Source organism: Eleutherodactylus coqui, chromosome 7 (genome assembly GCF_035609145.1).
Source record: "Eleutherodactylus coqui strain aEleCoq1 chromosome 7, aEleCoq1.hap1, whole genome shotgun sequence".
In the NCBI taxonomy this organism is placed as follows: Eukaryota; Metazoa; Chordata; class Amphibia; order Anura; family Eleutherodactylidae; genus Eleutherodactylus; species Eleutherodactylus coqui.
Window position 1 is genome coordinate 184801668 of NC_089843.1, and position 25748 is coordinate 184827415.

The window sequence follows — 25748 nt, forward strand, 5'->3', positions numbered from 1 at the left end:
CAAGTACAAGAATGTAAGTTTCTCCTACCAGACTATAGCCTTCCTGCAAACAGCTAAATCACTTTTTGCTCGGGGTCTGCAGGTGGTAGACCTCCCTACTTTTGCAGTTGGGCTTTATCTTGGTCTATTACATTCTTTCCTCTATAGATTTGAAATAGGAATGACGCTGTCCTCTTCTTGCCCTCCTGGGAGCAAGGACGTCAACCCTACTGCACCACTGACACTCCAGCAAAGACTAGCAGAGCGGCTCTGTCGCCCACCAACCCAAGGGTCATCCAGCTTCCAGTCTTCTCCCTCTCACCACCAGGTGGTGCACAGTGAAGGGGTATGCCCTACTGGTCTCAGCTGAGAGCTGAAGTTAAAAGGATCCAGGGAAGTAGTGTGTGAGGCATCATCCCTCCACCTCTATAGCTCTTCATTCTAAGGAAAGTGGTCCAAGGGATAAGTTTCTGCTCACCAATATGCTGCAGCTGACTGTTTCACTGTCTAGGGAATATAAAATGGGATGACAGTCAGCATGCTTTGGCCTGCAGGCCCCAGCTCTCCCTTTGTGCTTAGGTTTCCATGCTGTATTCTGCCTGTCAGAAACCAGAGGGAAATCTTCCCATAAAGCAGTAACTATCCATTATGCCTGCTTATGTTGTAGCACTAAATTTGTTGGCAAGCCTGAATCCTACTGCATGGCGCCTATACAACTGTCCACGGCTCTGCCATGCCGAGTGCTGGCCAGGCCTTTCAGGAATAGTGCTGAGGCATTGCTACTCCACCTCCATTCATTCTAAGGAAGGTGGTCCAAGGGGCTCGTTCTGTTTCCAAGGCTGTTGGTGATATCACCATTTCCCATTCCATGCTGGGCCTCCTGAGCTACAGGTTTCCCTTCCCCAGGGCTCTCAAAAGGAATAGGCGTTCACACCTACTCCTCGCATTGCCACTCCTCCACCCTCAGTGGCTTGGTCCAAAATAGAGGGCAATTCAATGCATGAAATTTCCAACTCAAACTTGGATGCAAAACAGACCTCCAAGTTGACCTGTATGGTCAATACCCTTAGTGCAGCAGTTAGAGACCCTCTCCAGATTAGGGATCCAGAGAAAGTCCTGTTCCAGCCAGGACACCATTTAAGATTTTCTTTTGCAGTCTTAGGTGGATCAACTAGGTTCTTAGCTTCCAATTCTGAATTTGAGGACATTATCTCAAGAAAATGGAGAAACATCTAGCTTTTGGAGAGAAAAAAAACAAACTGCGCATACAAACATTTTGGACAAAGTGTTTGAACCTCGAGAATCCTTTGCCCGATTATATTTTTCCCATCTGGTCAAAGTCTCTAAATCTCAACTCTCTAATGTCTATTCTACCCAAGACAACCTTACTTGTGGTGGATGTTGGTTCCTTTTACTATACCTTGGAATACCACATGAAGTACTTTATCATATCTGTCTTCAAGATAATACGCTGTGCCCTTCAACCCAACCCTTACTTCTTCCTGGGTGAGTACTGCATCGCCCAAGCAGCTTATGCAGGAAAACTTTGTAGCTCTGCGTTGGTTGTAGATGGGCTTGTTTCTCACACTTGCACAGAATGGCTTGGCTCAAATCTTGGTCAGCAGACAGCCCCCAAACATGTGACAGCATTACTTTTTCCAGGTCCCCACCTTTTTGGGACATGAATGGATAAGATTTAAGAGATTACCAATGGAGAGTTCTCATCTGCCCCATCATAGTTTCTGGCGTTCCAGTCTTTCCAGGAAAATGAACACTTGTTTTCACTTTTTATAAGTTCAACTACAATCCTTGCTATCCCCCTTAGCAAGAAGTGAAGCTGAAACCACCTTTTAAGCCATACTTGTCCTGGCACACCACTTCAAACAGGGCTCTGATAGGACCACTACTGTATGCGCGGCAACCCCACTAAAACATTTTCTGTTCCCAGGAAACCTGGCCTTCTCAGGTTTTGGATGCCTCTGTCCAAGGGGTAGTCGCTTAAGGCTACCACATCAAGTTTTCTGACCTTCAATACAGTTGTTTCCAATCCCTCCCAACCTTCCTTCTAAGGCTTCCACCTTTTTCAGGCAGTGTAAACATTCCTCCAGCAGGGGGTGAGCATCCCTGTACCTCTAGAACAGATTTCAAGGGCACTACTGTAATCTTTTTGTGGTCCTCAAGGAGGACTGCTTAGTTGGTCCCATTCTGGATCACAAGTGTTTCAATAAATATGTACGTCTGCCACTTCCACATAGAGTGAGAGGTCAGCGATTGCCTCCATAGAGCAGGGACTCTTCCATGGACATTGAGATGTGCAAATAAGCATCCTTTATCAGTCCCTCTCATTGGTGCTTACAGCACTTTAAAAAAATTCTCTTCTAGGCAATTAAGATTTAAAGGAGATGTCTCGAGGAAGCAGTGAATTTTTTTTTTTGCCCAGTCCCCCGCATTAAGTACACATTACTAAGCCCCCCTGTAAATGACATTTCTAGCTGGTTCGTACTTACCGTTCCAGCGTTTCAGCAACTTATAAAAGTTTCCCCAAGATGGCCGCCGGCTCTTTTCCCGTCGCTCGCTGCAGCCCGACGTGCGCGCTCCCGAGACGCTGCCAGCTGTGTCTCCATGGCAACCAGACGCCCCGCAGCCGCCGACCGGACCCACCGCAGCCGCCGACCAGTCACCCACCGCCAGGCAGCAGGTAACCGGCGCAGCCCCCCCCCCCCCCCCCCCATCACAGCGGCAGCCCCCCCGGCGCAGCGACAGCAACCCCCCCCCCCCCCCCCCCCCGGCGACAGCCCCCCCCCCGGCCCAGCGACAGCCCCCCCACCCCCGGCCCAGCGCTAGTTCCCCCGGCGCAGCGGCAGCCCCCCCCCCCCCCCCCGGCCCATCACTTACCAGGACAGCTGGACGGCGGGACAGCTGGGCGGCTTCTCCGGACAGCTCGGCACCTTCCTCTAACAGAGGAAGGTACAGAATGGCCGCTCCAGCGCGCTCCCGAGCAGTGACAGCTCGTCTGCGCATGCGCAGAAGAGCTGTAGCGGGGAGCACACTGAAGCGGCTCGTGCTGAATGGAGAAGACCGGACTGCGCAAGCGCGTCTAAAAGAGCAAGCTGCCGGCGAATTTAGACGGAACCATGGAGACGAGGACGCTAGCAACGGAGCAGGTAAGTGGAATAACTTCTGTATGGCTCATATTTAATGCACGATGTATATTACAAAGTGCATTAATATGGGCATACGGAAGTGTATAACCCCACTTTGTTTCGCGAGACCACCCCTTTAAGATACTGGGTTAACACTGCCCCCTGCCAAACGCTGAATGCCATTTTGCCTCATATAGGGAATGGTGTTCTTTATGATCTAAACTGGAATGTCCTACCCTAGCTTCTTGCCCTTTTCTTCCATTACTTGCCCATGTGGCTTTGATAACTGAAAATAAATGCTTGCCCATCAGGATTTTTAGGTAGAAGGTGCTAATATTCTTATACCTGGTGTCAGCCTTCTAGTGGTAACAGCCTATAGCCATTGTGTCTGTGTCCCTCAAGGAAATAGGCAAGAAAGAATTTTACAGTACCGAAAAACCCTTACAGTGAATAATTAAGACAAAAACAGAACATGTTAATGTGCATAAGTAATGTGTGATTGTTCTCAGTAAGAGAAACCAAGTAATCTTGTAGATAGGATAGCTTTTAATAGCTTAGAAAAAAAAAACCACTTAATGTTACAGCAAGCTTTTGGGGATATCTCACCCCTTTTGTCAGGCTAATGAATGAAACTATTTTTAATGGCATATAATTATAACATACAGATGCAGAGTGCATAAGTATTCATGCTCTGAGAGTCAATACTTCTATGGCACCTCCTTTTGCTGCAGTTACAGATGCATGTCTCTTGGGGTAGAGGTCTTTCAGTTTAGCACATCTAGACACTGGAAGTTCTGCCCGTTCTTCCAGGCAAAACCGTTCTAGCTTCAAGTTAGATGGGTTGCGTTAGTGTAAAGCAGTTTTTTCAAGTCACGCAGATCTCCGTTGGATTGCTGTCTTGGCTTTGACATTTCCCCCTTCCACCACTGCTTTAGCTGTATGTTTAGGGTCATTGACCAGTGGTGTTGCAGATACAGGGACCTTTCAGAACAGTTCCATTTATACTGGCAGATCATGTGACTGCATACAAAAGGGATCTTATTGGACTAAATCAGTAAATTCTGTGGTTAATTGGTAGAACCAGACCTTATTTAGACATTTCATAGCAAAGGGAGTGAATACATATGCACTCACAACTTTCCAAATTTTTTTTTTTTTAATGTTTTTATTCCAATGCAAAACTACGGACTATTTTGCGAAGTCCCTCCAGTATATCAAAATTTATTTTAATCCCAAGTTATATCGCAACAAAATAAGAAAAATTGCAAGGAGTGAATACTTACACAAGGCACTGTATAAAATGTTTACTTTACTATTGATTGAGAGGGTTTGTGTGTTTTGAAGGATAAGCAGCAGTTTTTATTTGTACCATTTTAGGCTCCCTGCACACAGGCAGAAATTCCACAGCTGGATTTTTCCGCAGAATTTCCGCCCGTGCCCACCGCCATAGAATTACATTAGATAATTCAATCCTATGCAGACAGCTGCAATTTGACTGTGTGAAAACTCGCGCAGTAAACAAATCGCAGCATGTCCTATTTCTGTGCGAGCCTCAGAGGCCCGCACATCAATGTGACGGCTGACACGCCGGCTCTGCACTGTGCGAGCCGTCACATCGCAGTGCAGAGAGAAGACGCCGGATCCCCCACCCCTTCATTAGTCTTACTATGTGACGAAACCACTCAATTGTCTATATACACACTAACATTTCTACATATACATTATGCTGACAGGAGTCATTAAAAGGGGCTAATAGGATTACAAAGATGGTATACAAGAGGCCTTCATTAGGTCTCCAGTTGCCATCAGCACCCTGTAGTCACACTGAGGAAGTGTCAGTAGACATATGGAGCTTCCTCCATCAGCCCAACCACTTAAATGCCCAGTTGCTATTGACAGCATCTTCTAAGGGGTATGTTATAGTTGACCCCCTGTTGCTGATGGTGCAGGCTCATCTCCCGTGCCTGTATCACCCCACATGGAACAAGTACAGTGGTTTAGGTGAGTGGGTAAAATGGAACTTGTCACCTCCCAACATAACCAACTACGTAATAGTGCTGTTAAAAGGAGGTGATGGGGAGCCTAATAAATAACACACACACACACCTTTTCAGACTGCCATGCACTCTTCCACAGACTTCTATGGAAGAGTGCTCGTATGGCAATCTGAAAAGATTCGGGTTTTCGTGCGGTGCGTGATCTTCAGTGGATGACATCAAAGGATCAGGAGAGCAGTAGAGTATATAACATAAAAAAAACAACATCACCGGACTCCATGTCACCTCCCATAACGGCACCATAATTTATTTTATGATTATGTTGGAAAGCGACTGGTCCCCTTTAAGAACCTATTCCTCCCCAGTCAGTCTACTCACCGATCTCCTCCTGGCTCCTGCAATCCCCCAGATCAAATCACCTCCACCTACCTGGATCCTCCTCTTCCTGTGACGTTATGTACATTCTCGTCAGTCTCCTTCCAGTAGGTCAATGTACACAACGTCACTAGTGACATAGCGTTTAATGCAGACTCCTATTCCGTGCTATTGCCGAGACTACACATACGTGCTGTCTCACAGCAATAGTATATGAACACTCCCAGCGAGACAGCGTGCATCTGTAGTCTCGACACTAGCCCGGCATAAGAGAATGCATTCCGCGCTAGGCAGCGAACGCAGTGACCGGGTACACTGACCTGTAAGTAGCAGAATGCCGTGAATGGACGCTACATAATAGGAAGACTACAATCAGGCTGGAGGCAAGGTGACCCGTGGGACTGGAGGAGCAGAGGAAGATCAGAAAGGAGAAGATGTGGTAAAAAAAACTGATGGGGCGGAAAAGTATAGATTTTTTCTTTTTTAATGAGAACCCCTTTAAACAGTGCTCTTTATATGCTAGGTTTATGCACAAGCTTAAAATGTTAAACTTTTTTTTCAAAAGAAGAAAAAAAAAAAAACAAGTGGCACCGAGCTGTATGAAGGTGGTCATAAAACAAACACTTACTTCTGGAGCAAGGACAAAGGTCTGCATGAATTTCCGCATTGGCTGACCATTGTTGGAAAGTTCTCCCATAACTTGGACAACTACTCCATCACTCAAGGTAGCATGAGCATCAACATGACGGATCTTGGTGCGACATTCACTGAACTGAAGGGACATCACCTTTTTGTGAATCTCCTGTAATTACAGCATAACATAGCAGCCACATAAACCTGCGTAATAAAATACACTTAACAGGTTTTATAGTCCAAATCTTTTTTTCAGTCCTATGGTAATGTAGGTACTACAAGTTCAGATCCTTAGCAACTCATCCATCAGGCAAACTAACCTGATATAAAGAGAATAAATCTTTTAAGTTATGCATATATACCGAAACATACTGGGGCAAATCAATACTGCAACAGAAAAACAGACCAGGTTGCCCACAACCCACCAGAGCACAGCATCCCTTTTCATGTAGTCTGTGCTGCTCTTGTGAACAGCAGTACAGAAATTTGCTTTACAGCAGATACCTGGATATAAGAAAGCTCAGTAAGAAAACCGCTGTGTGCAATAGTGTTTCAAGCATGCTCTGTAACTTTTCCAGAGTTAGTGTGCAGGGAAGGGGGAAGAGGTAAGCTGTATACATCACCTATTGTCAATGGTTACCAAGTCATATGCCTCCAGCTTTGTAATAGAAAAGCTACCTTCCATTGCAATCATGCCTGATGTGTTGGAAAGGTCAGCCTGTTTAGTGTGAAAACTACAAGATTCCAGGCCATTTTCATTTATGTTTAACAAATACATATTTTAGAAAGTGAAAATGTCAATGATAGGACAAAATGCTCCCTCCCATCACTAATGCTAGTAGCCAAAAGTTATGAAAGTCAGCCATTGCAACCTGTGAACGACAAGTGAGCGATTTTTGTGCATTTATACTGCACAATTATCGCTCAAATTTGTTCGTCTGAAGGACTTGGGAGCGATAATTGTTCCATGTAAGCGGCCCATTACTTTGTTTCTAACACATCAGCTCCATAAAGCCCAGTGTTCAACCGATTTGTCTCAGGCAGCTGACCACTGATCTATTCCAACAAGTTATAAATAGTTCACTCCTACTAAACCCTTTTTAACCCCTTAATGACCAGGGTGTTTTGGTCCTAAAGGACCAGACACACTTTAGGGATTTTACTGCTTTATTTATTTTCTTCATTTACCAAAATTATTTTGGGTCCCTCATTTTAATATACAATTTGTATCGTTTTGGATTACAGAGTGCAAATGGCAATAGCTTTGGCTCGTGTCAATGGTGGGTCATTTATTTTATTCCAAATTTTTTAAATACATATATTTAACTTATTTTTGTAATTCTTTTTCTGCCATCTATGTCACCCATAACTTCATAGGACTTCTGGGTGTCATTCACTTTTTTTTTTCCTCCACTTTCACACTGTAGCTGGGGCATCCATAGAAAACCCCACTAACAGGGAAACATCTCCCTGTAGTGATATCAGTCACTAACAGAGCAGATCAGGGTCAGCTAGGATCACACAGCTCTGCTGTAACAGGGAGCACCAGGCGGTCATGTGGTCACCGGGTCACATAGTGGAATACATAATTCCACTCTTTACTACATAGAGCTAATTGAGCACGATGTAGTCTGGGAAGGATATGACGAAAGTGGTTAAAACAGCTTCTCCTCTGGGTCCTCGGCTGTGCCTGAAAGCTGAGGACTCGACCTGCTCCATTGCATGAGCAGAGGCTTTAATTCTGCGCCGTATTTTTGCTACTTGGCCAGTACTAAAGTCCAGGACCAAGATCTGTATATATTCACTGCACTTGGTCCTTAAGGGGTTTAACGCGTCTGACATATTGTCCCCACAGTCAACTGGTTTGTGGCATTGCCCCCCCCCCCTCACAAATCCACCTCATATATACTACACTGCTGTACCAACCTAGGTGCACATATTACCCCTTTTTATATTTAGGCATCACATAATGCAGTTTAGATAATCTGAGAATAGCAAAGATTATGGGACTATTGCTTTTCTTTTTTGTTACACTGTTTTGTAATGCAGTTTTTGCAGCTAGAATTTGTTCCACACTTCCACTTACATTCTCAGATTCAAGAGGAGATCCCTCTGCTTTTAACACATCGCTATATTGTACATGTGAAACAACTCTGCTGTATCATACTACGTACAATCATCTTGGTTGTATTTTGTCAAATTATGTTTGTATAAAAAAGTGAGATCTCGCTCTCTATTTAATAACTGGTCACTTACTGTTGATGGAATCCCTTTAAGGAAATGGCCTAAGTGATACAAAGTAGAATACAATTCTAATATTACAGTAAAGTGCTGATGACTTAGCATTGCTTAGCAAAAACAGACATACCGCCTGACCATACACTGCTTCCTGGGGTTTTCCACTGGCATCCAGTCCTCCATGCACATAAGAAGAGTTCCTTCCATAAAACCTGATTGAAAATAAGCATAAGGTGTGAAGTTGTTTAACACCTGGACTTGTCTTGTTAAATAAGAGTTTGCACTGTCAAAAATGCCAAGTGCTTCAATAAAGAAAAAAAAAATTTAAGTGGTTTTCCCACTAACAAAAATTGCTATTAGTACTGGAGCCATATTTACTACACAGTAATGATAATTATTGTATAACCTTGTAAATCTCATTTTTATACACCTTTAGTACCCCCATGGTTTCTCTTTACTACCTGGTTCACTCCTGTGAAAGGGGGCGGTCTTCGTGACTGCTCTGACATCATGAAGCTCCCACAATCTACCACTGCACCCTTTGTGTGCCATTGTCAAATACTTTCACAGCCCCTGCAGTCCTTTACTTCTCTGCATACTCCTTGCTTCCTCCCACAGAAGAAATCTGGACCAAGTCAGCTACATGTGAATGTACCCCAATACATACACATATATAAATGGGCAAGTTCACACATTGTGCATTTCAGCATTAACTGCACCAAAATCCACAGCAAAGCTCCCGTTGCAGACTTTCACACTGATCCACAGTAGATTTCACCCTTGCAATTCAAGAGTGCCATATCCACAACACTCTTAAATTGAAAGTGTGAAATCTACTGTGGATCAGCGTCAAAATCTGCACCAAATGCTGCAGAAGTTTATGCTGAGCTTGATGGTTTTGCAGTGAATCTCCTGCAGCAAAATCTGCTGCATTCAAACCCACCCATATTGTATATGTAGTTCTGCGGTTAGATGAGCTATAGAATACAGTAATGGGCCGAGCATACATAGTAAGCACACATCGCGGCGCAGAGTGTGGCTGCACCTGCTTGGCTTTCTTTTGCCTGTAACGCGGTCGGGCATGCGCTGTTTATGTTTTGGGAGGCTGCTTATTTCTGTTTACATGCTAGAAGAATACAACAAGCAGAATTCAGATCTGACAGCTGTCCCGGCAACACTCAATCCAGGCTCCACTTATTACAGGCTTCTGTGAGCTCCATTGATTTCAATAGAGCCCATAGAAGTTTATAGACACAGCCAAGCATGTGCTGTAAGTGGAAATACTCAGGATTTAAATGCACAACGCAGACAACTGAGCATGTGCCAAGCTAAAGGAGTGCATTGTACAGACAGGAGAAAGTGGGTTCCAATTTGAGACTCGACCTCTAAACAGGGCTGCAGGAGAACGAAAAGGTGATCAGCGTTCTTCTACCTGCTTTTGACACACAATGCAGCGTTTTTAAAAGGTGTGAATTACAAAAAGCTGAGGCCAGTGACTTACCGCAGCTGTCCAAACGACTGATTTGTTTACTTCACCTCTTGCCCTGCTCTGGGTGGTTTTGGGAGCAGCTGGAAACAGCAGCTGAGTGTCTCAAACCCCTCACCAATGGAACCTTGTTGCTCTGGCAAATGTGAACAACTGCCCAGCAGCATCAGTATTGTATTACCTCCACAAGTCTTACTGAAATATGATTTATAATCCCATGTAATTTAAGGCATGCATTTCATATGGAGTTTCAATATTTTTGTCCACCCCCTGTATATTACACTATGTGTAATAAAATCGTCACATCATTTTTGTTAGTTTCTGTTGAGTAATTCTAAGGAATCCACAACAAGCTTTTCCACCCCAAAATAAGTAAGAGCTGGGGAGCGTGCGGGTGGTAGGAAAATTGGATTGTAAAGGGTAAAAGGCTATGGAAAGTTCATGGATCCATTTTTTTTTCACTCAAAAGGCATGTACTTTGGGCTGACCATCATTTTTGCAGTAGAGTTTAATTAAAAATTTTACACCATTTCTCTTCTGCATCTTCAACATATCACAGTATAATAGACATTGTTGTGAAATTTGCAGTCCCAGAATTTCGCAGTATTTTGATACGGAATCGCCAGCAAAATTCTGCTATTTTCAATTGTGCATAAAAATGCACACGTTAGCAGTGCAGCCTTTGGTGCTGAATATCTGCAGGAGGGCACACTCGGTCCCATCCCTTAGAGTGCAGTATATGTATACAGTGATATCTAGAAGCTGCAGAAGACAACCTGTGCAACATTGTAAACCCTATTGCAAAAATTACTGTCAGCCCAAAATACATGCATTTAAGTGAAAGAAAAACATTCCTGTCCCCTCCAAAGGTGACCACAAAGTTTAAACAACCATTACACATTACATTTCATCCCGATCAGCATTTAAGCAAAGCTATACTGAAACAATGCAAGGAGATGCTCTTACCTGTGCAAAAAGTCTGGTGCTTTATTTAGGAGGGTGTAGTACTGCCTGACAAACTCCCGCCCTACAAGCAGGGGACTTGGCTTCTCCATCACCATTTCTTTGGTACAAGAAAGGATAAACTGCAAGGAAAAAAACCCCAAAAAACACGTTAAGTGACTTCCAAGGACGAACGTATATGAAAGCGTAATAAAATGCATTTACTACTTCACAGCATCCAAACCTTTCAGTTTTGAGCAGCTTATAGTGGAAAGATTTAGTAAAACTACTTTAAATATCTCAATGGTAACTTCAAACATGGCGAAAAAAATAGCTTGTGGATCTTATCACAAATCCAGAGGGTTTGTAGCCGATTCTGTAAGAAACATCTCACTGTGGATATAGAAGTCAGAGCATACTGCTGATTTTCAAGCGGATACGAGGTTTTGAAAACCCAATCCACTTGTGTTGTGCAGCAAATTGCTGTGGATTTACGGTGCACAACTGGCACTGCAGATAAGCCGCATTGATAGGCCATCAGAGGTCGCACTAGATGCTTCACAGAAGATTGGACAGACTGTTCCCAGCATTGTTAAGGTATAGATTTATCCAAGGAGGAGTACACAATTTGTAATAGTTCAAATTTACAGTATGGGTGGTATAAAAAAAACTCGTTCTAACAAAGGTGCATGCATACAGGTAATTTTCCTTCGCAATTTCTGAGCGTCACAAGATGCAAGGAAATCGCATGGGTAGAGAACAGATTGCTTTTCATGGGGTATTTACATGGGCAATTTTTCACTCGCAGCATTGTGAAAAGAGGCGATGAGAGAGGAAAAACTGCATCATGTCGTATTTTTGGGCGATTCTGTTGAATTGCCTATGGGTAAGAATTGCCTATTCTTACCCATAGGAGCAAAGAACAAATTGTGCCCACATATACATGCAATTTTTAGTGCACATGCAATGCTTTTTTGGCTCTTATAGGGAAGAACGGGCAATTTGCATGCATGTGAAAAATCGCAAGTGCAGCGATGCATTTTGCAAGAAAAATCACGCTTGCATCGCATTCATATAAAAATCATGTGTCTTCCCAGGGCGATAGCTATCTGAATTGTTTTTAGGACGCCTGCCTGTTTACATGGAACGAATGTGGTTTGGTTTTTACGCATTTATAAACTGAAGGACAATTGAACAAATCTCTCTTGTTGTTTCCAGATTCTCGCTCATCTCCTGTGAGAACAAGAGGATGGGGCATGTAGGAGAAATCCTACCCCATCCCTTCCCAGATGTCAACAGTCCGGGGACAGTTGCAAGGTGTTAATCACCGAGCTCCGCTATTAGCTGCAGCGGGCAGGATAACAGGACCCGAAGTCACCATCGTGGGACGAGCTGCAGCGGTGAGGATGAGTTTTTTTATGTTTTGCACATAAGGGTCCCATTTTTGCAAAGAAGCTATCTTGGAGAATCCCTTCAAGGGTGCGTTCACACGTCACCGACTTGCTGCGGATTTTGCCACGGACTGTCGTGCAAACCTGCAGCAGATCTCACTCCTTCAGTTTTAATTCAGTTGAAGGGCTGAAATCTGCAGCAGAACGTGCCGCTGAACAAAGGATCAGTTACATGAAAAAAAAAAAAAACTTATAGAACTGGAAACCATTTCGCATTACGTCTGCATCTCTTTCCCATCGACTGCAGAGTTTTACAAAAAAAAAAACAAAAAAACAAACATACAATTCGACTATTCCATCGAGGATCTATTATTCTGAATGGAAGCAGCAGTACTGCGGACCACGCCAATTTCTCCATTTAAAGAAATGGAACCACAACAGAACAGATGCGAATGGATGCAAACTGAAGCGATCGGAAGAGATTTTTTTTCCCCTCATTGACATTTAACCCCTTGAGTGGCACGCCCGGAAATTTTCCGGGACGAGCTCCACTGCTCATAGCCCGGAAGATTTCCGGGCTATGTATCACATTGTAACACATTGCAGAGGACAATGCCACAAGCTGTGACACTGTGCTCTGCCTGCACAGACCCACACAGAGCAGTGCAAGGGCTTTGAAAAACCAGCAGAAGGTATTGCCGATATGCCGGCAATCTCCTGCTTTGTTTACAGGTTGCCATAGAGACCATCGGCTTGTCAGAAGCAAGCCGATGGTCTCTGTGGCAGGGAAAGCTTGGTGCTTGGCTGTCAGAGGACAGCTAGGTACTAGCTCTTACAGCAGAGATCAGAGAAAACCTCCGATCTCTGCTGTGTTAACCCTTTACATGCTGCAGTCTATGTGGTATCCGTGTGCATCGTAATGACCCAGAGAAGGAAGTTAATACATTATTTAACCCCTTAAAGGGGTTGTCTCGCGAAAGCAAGTGGGGTTAAGCACTTCTGTATGGCCATATTAATGCACTTTGTAATATACATCGTGCATTAAATATGAGCCATACAGAAGTTATTCACTTACCTGCTCCGTTGCTGGCGTCCCCGTTGCTATGGCTCCGTCTAACTTCGGTGTCTTCTTGCTTTTTTAGACGCGCTTGCGCAGATCTATCTTCTCCATTCGGCTCGTCTCGGCATCACCGGCATTTTGGCTCCGCCCCCTTGTGCGCATCATCGCGAAGCTCCGCCCCCGTCACATGTGCCGATTCCAGCCTCTGATTCCAATCAGAGGCTGGAATCGGCACATGTGAAGGGGGCGGAGCTTCGCGATGATGCGCACAAGGGGGCGGAGCCAAAATGCCGGTGATGCCGAGACGAGCCAAATGGAGAAGATAGATCTGCGCAAGCGCGTCTAAAAAAGCAAGAAGACACCGAAGTTAGACGGAGCCATAGCAACGGGGACGCCAGCAACGGAGCAGGTAAGTGAATAACTTCTGTATGGCTCATATTTAATGCACGATGTATATTACAAAGTGCATTAATATGGCCATACAGAAGTGCTTAACCCCACTTGCTTTCGGGAGACAACCCCTTTAATGACATGGCCCCTTTTTTTCTTTTTTCCCCATTTCTTTTTTTCCTCCCTCCTGTTTAAAAAAATCACAACTTGTCCAGCAAAAAACAAGCCCTCATATGGCCATGTCAATGGACAAATGAAAAAGTTATGGCTCTTGAGACACAACTGCAAAATTAGTTGAAATTCAATGATTAGACCATTTTAAAAAACCTGCCCTGGTGGGCGTAATACATGGTAAAATAGAACATGCTGTGTTCATTACTTGATTATACGAAATTAAAAAACGCCAGCGAGTTTAACCGCGAAAATCAATGTATTTTAATTTCTGTGCTGTACTGCGTATTATATGTACGACATAGCACCTGTAATACACAATTCAAATACGCTGGCCTTAGCGTGCATTCATACGGGTGATTTTCACAAGCAAGATCTGACCGATTGAGATACAGACAGATATCACACGTAAAAATGACCAATTGCTTTAAATGGTGTAATTCACATGAGCGATTTTTCTCTCGCACAGATGGTCAGTGATAGGAGAATGTCCTATGTTTAGGTGACTGTCTAAGAATTGCCCATTATCTCCTATGGAGGAAAAAAAAAACTGCATCAAACTCACATGTTAATGCAAATTTCAAGCAAGTGCAGTTTTTCCCGCACAAGAAATCTGCGTGCACCTCCCCCCCCCCCCCCTTACCCCACTCGCTCTCTGTGACTTTTGATACCATAGATCACCAAATTCTCAGTATGCTGCACTCTGCCAGCCTTAATGGGTGGCGCTTGTTGCATGGTTCTCCTGCTGCCACTGACCGCTCAGTTATTCGCCGGCCCTACTTCTCTTCCCCTTTCTCTCCTCTCTTCCCTCTACACCAGTGTTCCCCCAACTCCAGTCCTCAGGGACCGCCAACAGGTCATGTTTTCAGGATTTCCTCAGTGTTGCACAGGTGATGTAATCATCATCAGTGCCTCAGACATTGCCACAGGTGTTCTTAGCATAGGATATCCTGAAAACATGACCTGTTGGTGGTCCCTGAGGACTGGAGTTGGGGACCCCTGCTCTACACAACCCCCATTGAGCACACTGTCAGACTTGGGTTCCAACACCATCTTCATGCCAACAATCCCTGATTATATACTTCTGGTGACTTCACACCTTCACTACTACAAAACGCCAGTGATGGTCTGTGCGCTAACACCACGTCATCTACCTAAAACGGAACCACTCAAATACCGAACTCGTATCTCCGCCATCTAATGGCCGACCAAAACCTGACATCTCCATCTGTCAGTGGTACCTCCTGGGCAGCGCACACCCGCTGTCTTATGGCCATATTTGATTCTGACCTTTCTTTCACTCCCCATACTCAGTCCCTTGCTTGCTCCTGTCACCTCACCTCAAAGACATCTCCTGAATCTGCCCTCTCCTCACTGCAGAAACAACAAAAACTCTGCTTGTCGCCATTATCTATTCTCTGTGCGATTACAGCAACTCGCTGATTACTGCAACTCGCTACTGACCAGCAGCCCCTCAGTCAACTCTCTAATCCATCCTTAAGGCAGAAGCCAGGCTCATCATTTTGTCAAGCCGCTGCACTGCTGCCTCCACCCAGCGCCAGCCCCTAAGCCGCTGCCCCCCCCTCTTACCGAAAAGGCCCTCCACAATGCTGTGCTACCCCATAACTCCTCCCTCATCTTTGTCTACCACCCTACCCACTCCCTCCGTTTTGCTAATGGCCTTAGAGCAAATTCCTCTCTAACCTGGACCCCACACTTTCGCGTCCAAGATTTTAAGAAGGGCCCACCATTTTAAAAGGGGTTTTGTTATTAGAAGAAAAAAAAATACTTGCCTATTCCTCCCCTGTCAGCCTGCTTACCGTATCTTCTCCTGGCTCCTCCAGTCCCCGGGGTCACCTCACCTCCAGCCGGCCCTTCCTCTTCCTGTTTTGGAGTATATTAGCTGCAGTTCACTTCCTGCAGGTCAGTGTACCCGGTCACTAGTGACAGTGTTCACAGCCTAGCAGAAAATGCTGAATCCTCAGCAGCCTGCTCAAGTGCGCATATGCAATATCTTGCCACTAGTGTTTCATATAGTATATGAAACATTAGCAGCGAGAAACTGTGCATGCGCAGTCACGGTAAAGCAGGCTGCCGAGGATCGGCATTCCCTACTGGAGGTGAGGTGACCTGGGAGACTGGAGGAGTCAGGAGAAGATTGAGGAGGAGAAGATATAGGAAGACGACTGCCTGAGGAGGAATAGGCAAGTATAGATTAATTTTTTTTATGACAAAACCCCTTTAAGTGTGTCCTAAAAACACATCTTTGTATGGAGGCCAGCCATATTCCCTAACCTAAACTCTTCTCCATCTACCCTGCCTCTACACTACCATTCTTCCTACAGCATCCCTCACACACTACATTGTACCTCTTACCTGTCTATGCACAAACATAGGTGGTGATAAACCTACACAGCTGTGCGTATATGTGTAGTATCCTGTATGTATACTGCCTTAGGCCACACACACTTTTTAATGCGGCGTCCTGAGCGCTGTGCCAACCACGGTACAACGCTCCCATTGATTTTAATGGGGCTTCTCAGGCCTGCGCTCAAGCTTGGCGTTTGTACCGCTGTGATTGTCGAGCGCTATCCATTCTATTCTTCAGCGTTTAACGCACCTCAATCACCACAATGACAGGGTGCATTAAAGAGCGCTGCCAAACACTGACATGCCTTCAAAAATCCCGCTGAAAATCTCGGTAAAATGCCACGGTTCTGAGCGACATTTAACTGAACGCAAACGAGCGCCCTTATAGACTAAGCTCCTGCGAGCAGGACTCCTCCCCATGCAAGACGTGCGCCCGTTTATAGTATCTTGTGTCAGTATACGTCGGTGCTGTATAACGATAACAGCACTTGTTTCCGGTACTAACCAAGTTAAAACCTTCAGGCTGAGGTCACACGGGTCGGAATTGCTGCGGAATGTCCGTGCAGACTTTCTGTCTGCGTTTTTAATCCCGGGATTAGCCAGCAAAGTGGACGAGATTTGCAAAAATCCTGTCCACATGCTGCGGACGATCCGTTGTGGCCAAACCGCACTAAAATTGCCATGCTACGCGGAAATCAAAAACGCAGCATGGCAATTCTTTCTCAGTTTCCGGAGCAACCGCTCTCCTCTATGTGGAGAGCTGCGCGCAGCGGAATGACGGCCAAGCTGCTCCAAAATCCGCGGCTAAAGGACACGGGTTTTGAAACTGCGCGTAACCTGCGAAAATCTCACGTTTTTCCGTGCGTTCATTCCACGAGATTTGAACCCAGCCTTAAAGCACAATATGGTAGTACATTATTACTACTAACAATAATTAAGGCGAAATGCACCTCACTTGCACAGAAAAATTGCTTCTTTGCACAATATACTCAGGTGCGTTCAGCACGGGGAAATCACACACAATCCGTGCCCACGGCCGGCGACCCTGCGTACCGGTCCGTGTCTTGCATCTCCGTATTGCGGACGTGTGTGGAAGCGCTGGCCGTCGCACATGCACAGTACAGATTTTTGTTTTTCAAAGTCCTGCTGAATCGGCGGCCTTTCCACAATTATCAGACGGCTTCCATTGACTTAATGAAAGCTGTCCACACAAGAGCCGCAGGAAAATAAGAGCCTGCTGCAATTTTTCATCCACGAGTGGAAGCCACAATTGGTTTCCGCTCGTGTGCGCGTGAAGAATCATTTTCCCGTAGCATACTACGGAGGGTTATGGCTGCAGGATGCCCGCTCCGGACTCCGCAGCAAAAAACCGCCCGTGGACTGGAGGCCTTAGATGACCATTTTTTCAGCTGTGGAAAACCGGCACCATTTGCGCTACGTGTGAAAGCACCCTAAAGCCACTCTCCACGACCAGAAGACGCTCACATTTTCCCACAGCGTTTTTGAATGCATGGTGCTGTGCTCAACAGCATTTAACCCTCACAGGTGAGGTGCGTTAAAAGGCGCTAAAACGCGGCCAAGTGGTGCAGACGAAACTCAAAAATCGCAGCGTCACAAAACTCAAGTCTGCGAGCTGCATCGAAATCATATTTTGAAAAAGCGTATAAGTGAGGGTGGCCTTACGCTGAAAAAAATACTACAAAAACGGCCAAGTTTACCACTGCAGATATGAAAAATACACAGAAAAAAAACGGCGGCGGCAGCGGCACTGCTGACACGGAACATTTCGCCGCCACTCCGCTATTGCAATATGCCGTGTGAACGTCACCACCAGTGACATCACTTAACGGCTGCAACTCTGACTGTGCTGCCCTTTCATGCAGGGGTAGTGCTGGTAGGTGGCCCGGGTAAGTACAAGCCCACCAGCCGGGGCTGCACCGATAACCTTCACGGCCGGTAGGGGTCAGAGCAGCGGCGGTCCCTGCAGCGCGGCTTGCACACAACAGCCCCAGCCAGCAGCGCGCCCGCTCCCACTCGGCGCACAAAGGCCGCTCGGTCTCGGCTATGGACGTCGTGTCGCACTCACCTCAACCAGAGCCGGTGAGACGGCCGCTCTGCCCACACACACAGGAGCCCCGGGCCCCAGCGGACGGTACAGGCACCTTGTTATTGTTGTGTTCACCCTCCGGCTACGGGCGTCAGCTGCAGGGCGGGGACAGTGCTGTCGTGCCAGTGACGTCACCAGAGTGACGCAGCGTTCGGTCAGTTACGCGCCCTCCGTGAGATCAGAACCCAGCAGCCTTCGCGCGTGTGCGTGCCCCCACAGGCGTACAATAAACGAAGGAAGCCACTCCTACTCCGACGTCATTGCGCACCTGGGCGGAGCTAACTCATTACCTAGGTGCTGGTTGTCTTTTTTTTCCTCTTTATAGATTAAACTTTATTGACAGCAAATAATAATGTACAATGACAGGAAAATAAAGAAATGTTGATGGGCATAACCAAAATAAATGTAGAAATGCATGACAATTATTGATTACTCGCTGCCAAATTATTGAACAGTCTGCTGACTCCCTGGCAAATATTATGTTTCCTATCACCAACTACTAAATGTTACATCACCAGACATACCTGGGTATATAACAGAGCCCACTGGGCTTGTGCGTTCATAGCTTAAACATGTTCTGCGCATGCCAAGTTGGGGCAGACAGGTGCCTGCTGCGACTCGGTTGTAGTGTTGCAGTGTATATAGAGCCGATGCTCGCAGTTTATCTGCCGCGTTGTATAGGAGGACGATGTACTAGGCGGTGCTAGGATTCCTTCATTTGCATAGGCGTATTGTCATGCGCATTCCAGTCATGCAAAAAAAGCCACCCAAAAAAAGCAGCACGCTTTATTTTCCTGCGCAATTGCGCACCAAAAGTCCCGGTAGAAGTCCATAGGGATGTGAAAATGCATGCAAAACATGCAAGGAGATACGTGAAACACTGTGTGACTGCACATCTGGAACTCATTAGATTAGCCATTTCAATAATTGCGTATTTGTTTGCTGCGCCCAAATGCATATGCCGAAATGCATAGATACAATAAAATACACGGATGCATGCGCAAAAAGCACTGTTTGCTTCACAAAATTGCTGTGCTCATGCACACGCAAATACGCATATGCCTGTGTGACGCTGGCCTCAATCTAGGCCAGTATTTTTCGGTGACCCTAGACCCCGTTGACGAAGGGTCCTGTACGTGGCCCCAATAATAACGCATACTTGCCAACTTTGTAACTCCCCTTGCGGCTTTCTTCAGACAGTCTTGTGGTCAGTGTTTTAGGGTGAAAATAAAAACTGCCGGAGAAATCGCATACGTTTTTAAACAAGGTCTGCATTTTTTCTACTCATACTTCCGCTGCTTTTTTTAGTCGCTCATGTTTTTTCTTGGCCAATTTTTTTTCTAAGGAAAAACAGCACAAAATGGCAGATCAAGAACATGCCGCAATTTGAACAAAATGCCATGGAACCCAAAAAAGGGCGCAAAAGGGAGAAAAAAACACCACTACAAAAAATGTAATGCTTGTATGGCTTTTTATATTTTACTGTTGACCTACAGCTATATCTGGGCGCAGTGATTTTTTTCTCTCAAAAAACACCACCTCATCAAAATGCAACAAAAGTGGCGTTTGTGTGAAATAACCTTAGGCCACTCTCATGCCAGCCGCTACTTACCGTGATTAGTGCGGCATCCCAAGTGCCGTGCTAATCGTGGTACAATGTTCCTACTTATTTTAATAGGGCCTCGCAGACCTGCGCTCGAACGTGGCGTATCTAACACCCTCGATTATTTTCTAGCGCTATCTGTTCTATTTTTCTGCATTTTCGTTTTTTTTTAACACATCCCATAACCCGTTGCAGCGTTAAAAAGGGCTGTCAAACGCTGTACAATTAGAGATGAGCGAGTATACTCGCTAAGGCACATTACTCGAGCGAGTAGTGCCTTAGCCGAATATCTCCCTGCTCGTCTCTAAAAATTCGGGTGACAGGTGAGTTGCGGCGGAGAGCGGGGGGGGGGGGGGAGGGAGAGAGAGATCTCCCCTCCGTTCCTCCCCCACCCCTCCCCGCCCCCTGCTGGCCCCCGAATCTTTATAGACGAGCGGGGAGATACTCGGCTAAGGCACTACTCGCTCGAGTAATGTGCCTTAGCGAGTATACTCGCTCATCTCTATGTACAATGCGTTTAAAAGCACTGCTTGAAATCGTGGTAACATGCCGCAGTTTTGAGCAGAGTGGGAGTGGCCTTAGGCCTCATGTCCACGGGGAAAATCAGATCCGCTGCAGATTCTACATGTAGAATCTGCAGCGGGTCCCTCCTGCCCCGCGGACATGAGGGCTGAAAATGCAAATAAATGAGAATAAACTTACCTCCGATCCGCTCCGTTTCTTCTCTTCGCGGCGGCGTCATCTTCTCTCGTCGCGGCCGGATCTTCATTCTTCGGCTCGGCGGATGTGCACGATGACGTCGGTGACGTGCCCCGCGCATGCGCCGGGCCGAAGCAAAATGATCCGGCCGCGGCTGAGAGAAGATGGCGCCGCGGAGAAGAGAAGAACCGGAGCGGGTGAGTAAAATATGATTTTTGTGTCCCGCGGATCCGGACGGCTTCCATAGGCTTCAATAGAAGCCTGCGGGAGCCGTCCCCGCGGGAGACCCGCATGAAAATGGAGCATGGTCCAGATTTTTTCATGCTCCATTTTTTTTTAAATCACTTTTATTGACGATCCGCGGGTATTTATGTACCCCGCGGGTGGTCAATGCATCCCTATGGGGTGCGGATCCGCATGCAGGAAATCCGCTGCGGATCCTAAATCCTATTTTCCCCGTGGACATGAGCCCTTAGGGTATGTTTACACTAAGAAGAAATGCTGTGGATTTTCCACAGTAGAAAATTCCACAGCATTTCCGGAAAAGACAGAGTTCTTTCTGCAACCGGTTACAAAAGATACCGCACTCCCCACAACCTCTGAACTCTTTGCTCTTGGCGCTTCCTTCACTGGGCGTCCAGCAGCCTTTAATGAGCGCAGCGTCACTGGTCAGGTGATGCAGAAGTGGCCAGTGACACTGCACTCACTAGAAGCGCAGCTGATTTCAAGTCAAAATCCGCACGGCTGCATTTTTGTCCTCGAGATGTTTTTTCTGTCAGCAATGCTTTTTCCTGAAAATAATCTTGCATCCCTACCGCTTGCGATTTTCTCTCGCGATAGATCGCAACAGGTGTTGCTAATGTTATAAACGAATTGCGAGAACATTGCAAGTTCGTGTGCAGTGATAGAGCGGAGCCTCCATTGGGAATCATGGGCGAGAAAAAAAAAAATCGTGAAATGCAGAAAGAGAGAGCATGCCGCGATTTCCAAATCTCACAACATCGCAGGACAGAAAACATCGCAAATGGGAATTAAGCCATTGAAAATCATGGGTTTTATGATTCTGCATCTTCACGCAATCTCGGATCACATGAAAAGCACACGATTTTAGCGCCAGTGTGAAGGCAGCCTTAGGGTACTTCAAAGAATTTCTGCAGAGGAAAATTACGCCACAAATTCCGCAGCATTTCCACATCCACAACAGAGTCACAATCTGCACCAATCCAAAATCAAAATCAGTTGTGCATCTGCTGCTGATTTCGGAAAATTCACCTCCCAATTGTTCGCACTGTCAGCACAGCCTTTCTCCCTGTACTTGGCGGCCTCTAGGGAGCGCAGCGCCACAGGTCAGGTGATGTGGAAGTCACAGGCTGCTGGGTACCAGGAGGAAGGCTGCACTGACAATGGGAAGAATTCGGAGGTGAGGGGAGCGCTGAATCAGCCAAAATCAGCTGCAGATTTTGACTATGTATAGTTCCCCCATGTAGGTGTTATTCTGAAACACTGTGACGCTTCAGAATGAACACACTTTAAAGCTTGAGTCGGAACGGAACTCTGGAGTCAAACAGTCAAACTTTAAAGAGTGTTTGTATTTCAGAATAACACCTACATAGAGGAACTGTGCATACCTGTTCAGGGGTCCTGCTGCCTCTGGTTAGGATATTTAATAATTTAGGGTGCTGTTGGGGGTGGTCAAACTCTGACCGTTGAGCGGATGCTGTCTGCTTCCAGATTATTTTCAGATATGAGTACTCATAGACAACGCAAATTAGACAGTCACAGGCACCATGGATTGTCAAAAAGCGAAGTGAGTTTATTCAGAGTATTACAGAAGTTATAGGGAAAGTTTGCTGACGTATGATTTGATTACTGCGCATGCCCCAGGCATGCTCAAGGCTACATAACATCTGCAGATTTTTAATTGAACAATATATCTTTCAACAATATTTCTTACATCAATGTCCGGTGACAACTGTATCAAAACATAATGTCCTTGGACGCGCTTCTCGGAACATGAACAAGAAAACAGGATAACATATATGGGAGGATGGTTAGTAAAAGTTCAGGGTCGTATAGCGGGAACAGAACAGATAAGGAGTGAGCTTGTAAGAAGAAGAAATTAAATGTATTTTCTTATTTTTATTAAAAGGGGAAGAAAGTCTAGAATTAACCCCTTACACATGTATTTAGCAAAGGCAAAGAATACAAAATGGAGTCGCTGTAGTCAATAAGGCATAAACGTGAATTAACCCCTCACATTCCCCCGTTTTGGACATGGGGTCAAGACAAGTATGACTCCTAGTCCATAAACACGTGATTCATATCGGCAAAGAGACAGCTTTTTCAGTACATTTAGAAATACATGAAATTATAACCTTAATTGCTCTATAAATGCATAATAAAATCATCACAACTTGTAATATACTTTGTAGGATCCCCATAAATCAACCTCCTAAACCAGAAAACCAATTGGCAGGGTTCAAAGCACTAAATGTGTTACCCCACCAGCTATCTCTGGTTTCTGAGTTTTCATTTGTCCATGCAAACAGTTCTTTTGACGGAACAGGAACAGCCAAGAAAGGAAAACCAGTGGCACTAGGTGTGTGTACAAGTCCAACAGTACTTGGTGGTGCCTAACAAGGTGGTTTTGGGCATTGTCCCTTTGCACCCTCTCACAAGGGCGAAGCATGGAGTGAAGAGTCCAAAGTCCATCAATAAACAAAATGTCCTTCATTTTCCTTCTCATGGGGGGGGCAAAGGTAGGGCGTGAAAAGTCCATTAGTCCTAAAACAAACAACAGTTCTTTACAACTTTACTTAAAGTAGGTGTGGTCAGCAGGACTTGACAGGGCCCTTTGACTCTGGGCCCTAGGGATTTCCGGACACGTCTCTTTACGACCACCCAATCTCCAGGTAGTAGGGAATAAGATCCCTCTAGGTTGTCTGGGCCTGGAATGGGAGAAAAAGACTAGATTCTGGGTTACCATTAGTTGGTCACACAGGTGCTTTACATATCCGGCTACTATGTCATAGCCCTGCTGTAGGGCCTGTGGATGATACAGCCCCAATCTTGGCATAAAACCAAACAACACTTCCTTTAACTTAAGCATACCATTTAGTCTGTTAACTTTGTCTAAGCTCTGCAGGTGTGAAGTGTGTACCTTTGTTTGAGTCAATCACTTCCGGTGCCCCATATCTGCAGGTTACCTCATTCATCAGCTCCTGTACGATTACCTGCTTATTTACCTTGATAACAGGGTAGGTCTCCGACCTGGAAAGACATCAACAACAACAAGCACGTATTCATACTTCCCAACAAGTGGGAGCTGAGTGTAGTCAAATTGCAATCCCTGAAATGGGTAGAGTGGTCTAGGCAAGTGTTATGTGGCAAATTTACTTCTGCCCTGTTGCTTACGGCAAAGGTCATGCAAAATTGGACAAGTGATGATGCAGCAACTACAGGAAACCCAGAAGCCATCCGTCCGTGTTCAAGCGTCGACCTCATTGCTGCTTTGAACGGGGTGCTGGATGAGGCAAGCATCGCCACCATGCTGAAGGAGATGCTAGAAGGCCTGAAGTACCTGCATAAGAACGGCCAGATCCACAGGGATGTTAAGGCTGGAAACATTCCCCGGGGCGAAGACGGCTCCGTGCAGATCGCAGATTTCGGCGTCAGCGTGTTTCTAGCCACAGGGGGCGACATCATCAGGAACAAAGTCAGAAAGACCCTTGTGGGCACGTCATGCCGGAACGCACCGGAGGCGACGAAGCAGGCCAGAGGATACGACCTCAAGGCGGACATCTGGACCCCCGGTAGGTGTGTCTTTCCGTGCATTCGCTGGGCCATCATGGGGCACAGGGACCTTGGTGGGCAAGTTCTGTTGACTGTTCGCCATTCACCGTCCCATTTCTGCTGCTTGTAACTGTAAAGTCTTTAGCATATCAAAGTCCAATGTTTGTATCAAAGTAATTCAAAGTCCAAGTTCATATCAAAGTCCAAAATTATTGTTAAATTCTTCTTTTCTTCTTTTCTTCCACGGCTTAAAGGGGTTGTCCCGCGCCGAAACGGGTTTTTTTTTTTTTAAACCCCCCCCCCCGTTCGGCGCGAGACAACCCCGATGCAGGGGTTAAAAATACCACCCACACAGCGCTTACCTGAATCCCGGCGGTCCGGCGTCTTCATACTCACCTGCTGAAGATGGCCGCCGGGATCCTCTGTCTTCATGGACCGCAGGGCTTCTGTGCGGTCCATTGCCGATTCCAGCCTCCTGATTGGCTGGAATCGGCACGTGACGGGGCGGAGCTACACGGAGCTACACGGAGCCCCATAGAGAACAGGAGAAGACCCGGACTGCGCAAGCGCGGCTAATTTGGCCATCGGAGGGCGAAAATTAGTCGGCACCATGGAGACGAGGACGCTAGCAACGGAGCAGGTAAGTAAAAAACTTTTTATAACTTCTGTATGGCTCATAATTAATGCACAATGTACATTACAAAGTGCATTATTATGGCCATGCAGAAGTGTATAGACCCACTTGCTGCCTCGGGACAACCCCTTTAAGGGCCGCTGCCTTTGCTGTGTGATCTGTGATGGCGTTGCCTCTTGTTTCTCTGCTGTAGGAATTGGTGTGAGCTTTCCACTTTGTCACCGCTGCACCATTCTTAACTGGTTGTCTGGCCTTCCATGTTAGGCCGTAGTCATGAGCTATGCCAAATGCATACTGGGAGTCAGTGTAAATGTTTGCCGTCTTACCTTCTACCACTCCACACGCCTCAGCGAGGGCCTGTACTTCCGCTTCCTGTCCTGGGACATGCGGAGGCATTCTGCTTTTAGGACATCTTGTTACGTGATCACTGCATATCCAGCGTGGAGTCATCAATTACCCTGGTACCATCTACAAAACAACTCAGAATATGCATTATTAACAAAAACTTTCAGTTAACATAAAGAAGAGACAGTGTCTGCAATTGCATCTTCCTGGACATGTGCCAGGGGGTACTGACGGACCAAGGGGGCTAAGAGCTTGTTCCTCTGCGTGCGTAAAAGTGAGGACGGGTAGAGGTGTCGCTTGGTCTGCTGCCATCCGACATAAGGTCGGGTGACTTTCAGACCCGGGGTGTATACGAGCCTCACCGGACAGGTGAAGTTTGATACAACCTCCCAA

The 25748-nt window shown here is 46.1% G+C and overlaps 1 protein-coding gene across 1 annotated transcript in view; it reads right to left on the bottom strand.

Moving 5' to 3' along the window:
• G3BP2 (G3BP stress granule assembly factor 2) overlaps window positions 1-18501 on the bottom strand; it is a 37441-nt gene extending 18940 nt beyond the window's left edge. The window contains exons 1-4 of the mRNA XM_066574085.1: window positions 18262-18501; window positions 10818-10936; window positions 8496-8577; window positions 6123-6296 (exon numbers count right to left, since the gene is read on the bottom strand). Coding sequence (XP_066430182.1) covers window positions 6123-6296; window positions 8496-8577; window positions 10818-10912 — 351 coding nt within the window. The 5' untranslated portion in view covers window positions 10913-10936; window positions 18262-18501. The remainder of the gene's footprint in view (window positions 1-6122; window positions 6297-8495; window positions 8578-10817; window positions 10937-18261) is intronic.
• Between the last annotated feature and the right edge of the window lie 7247 nt (window positions 18502-25748).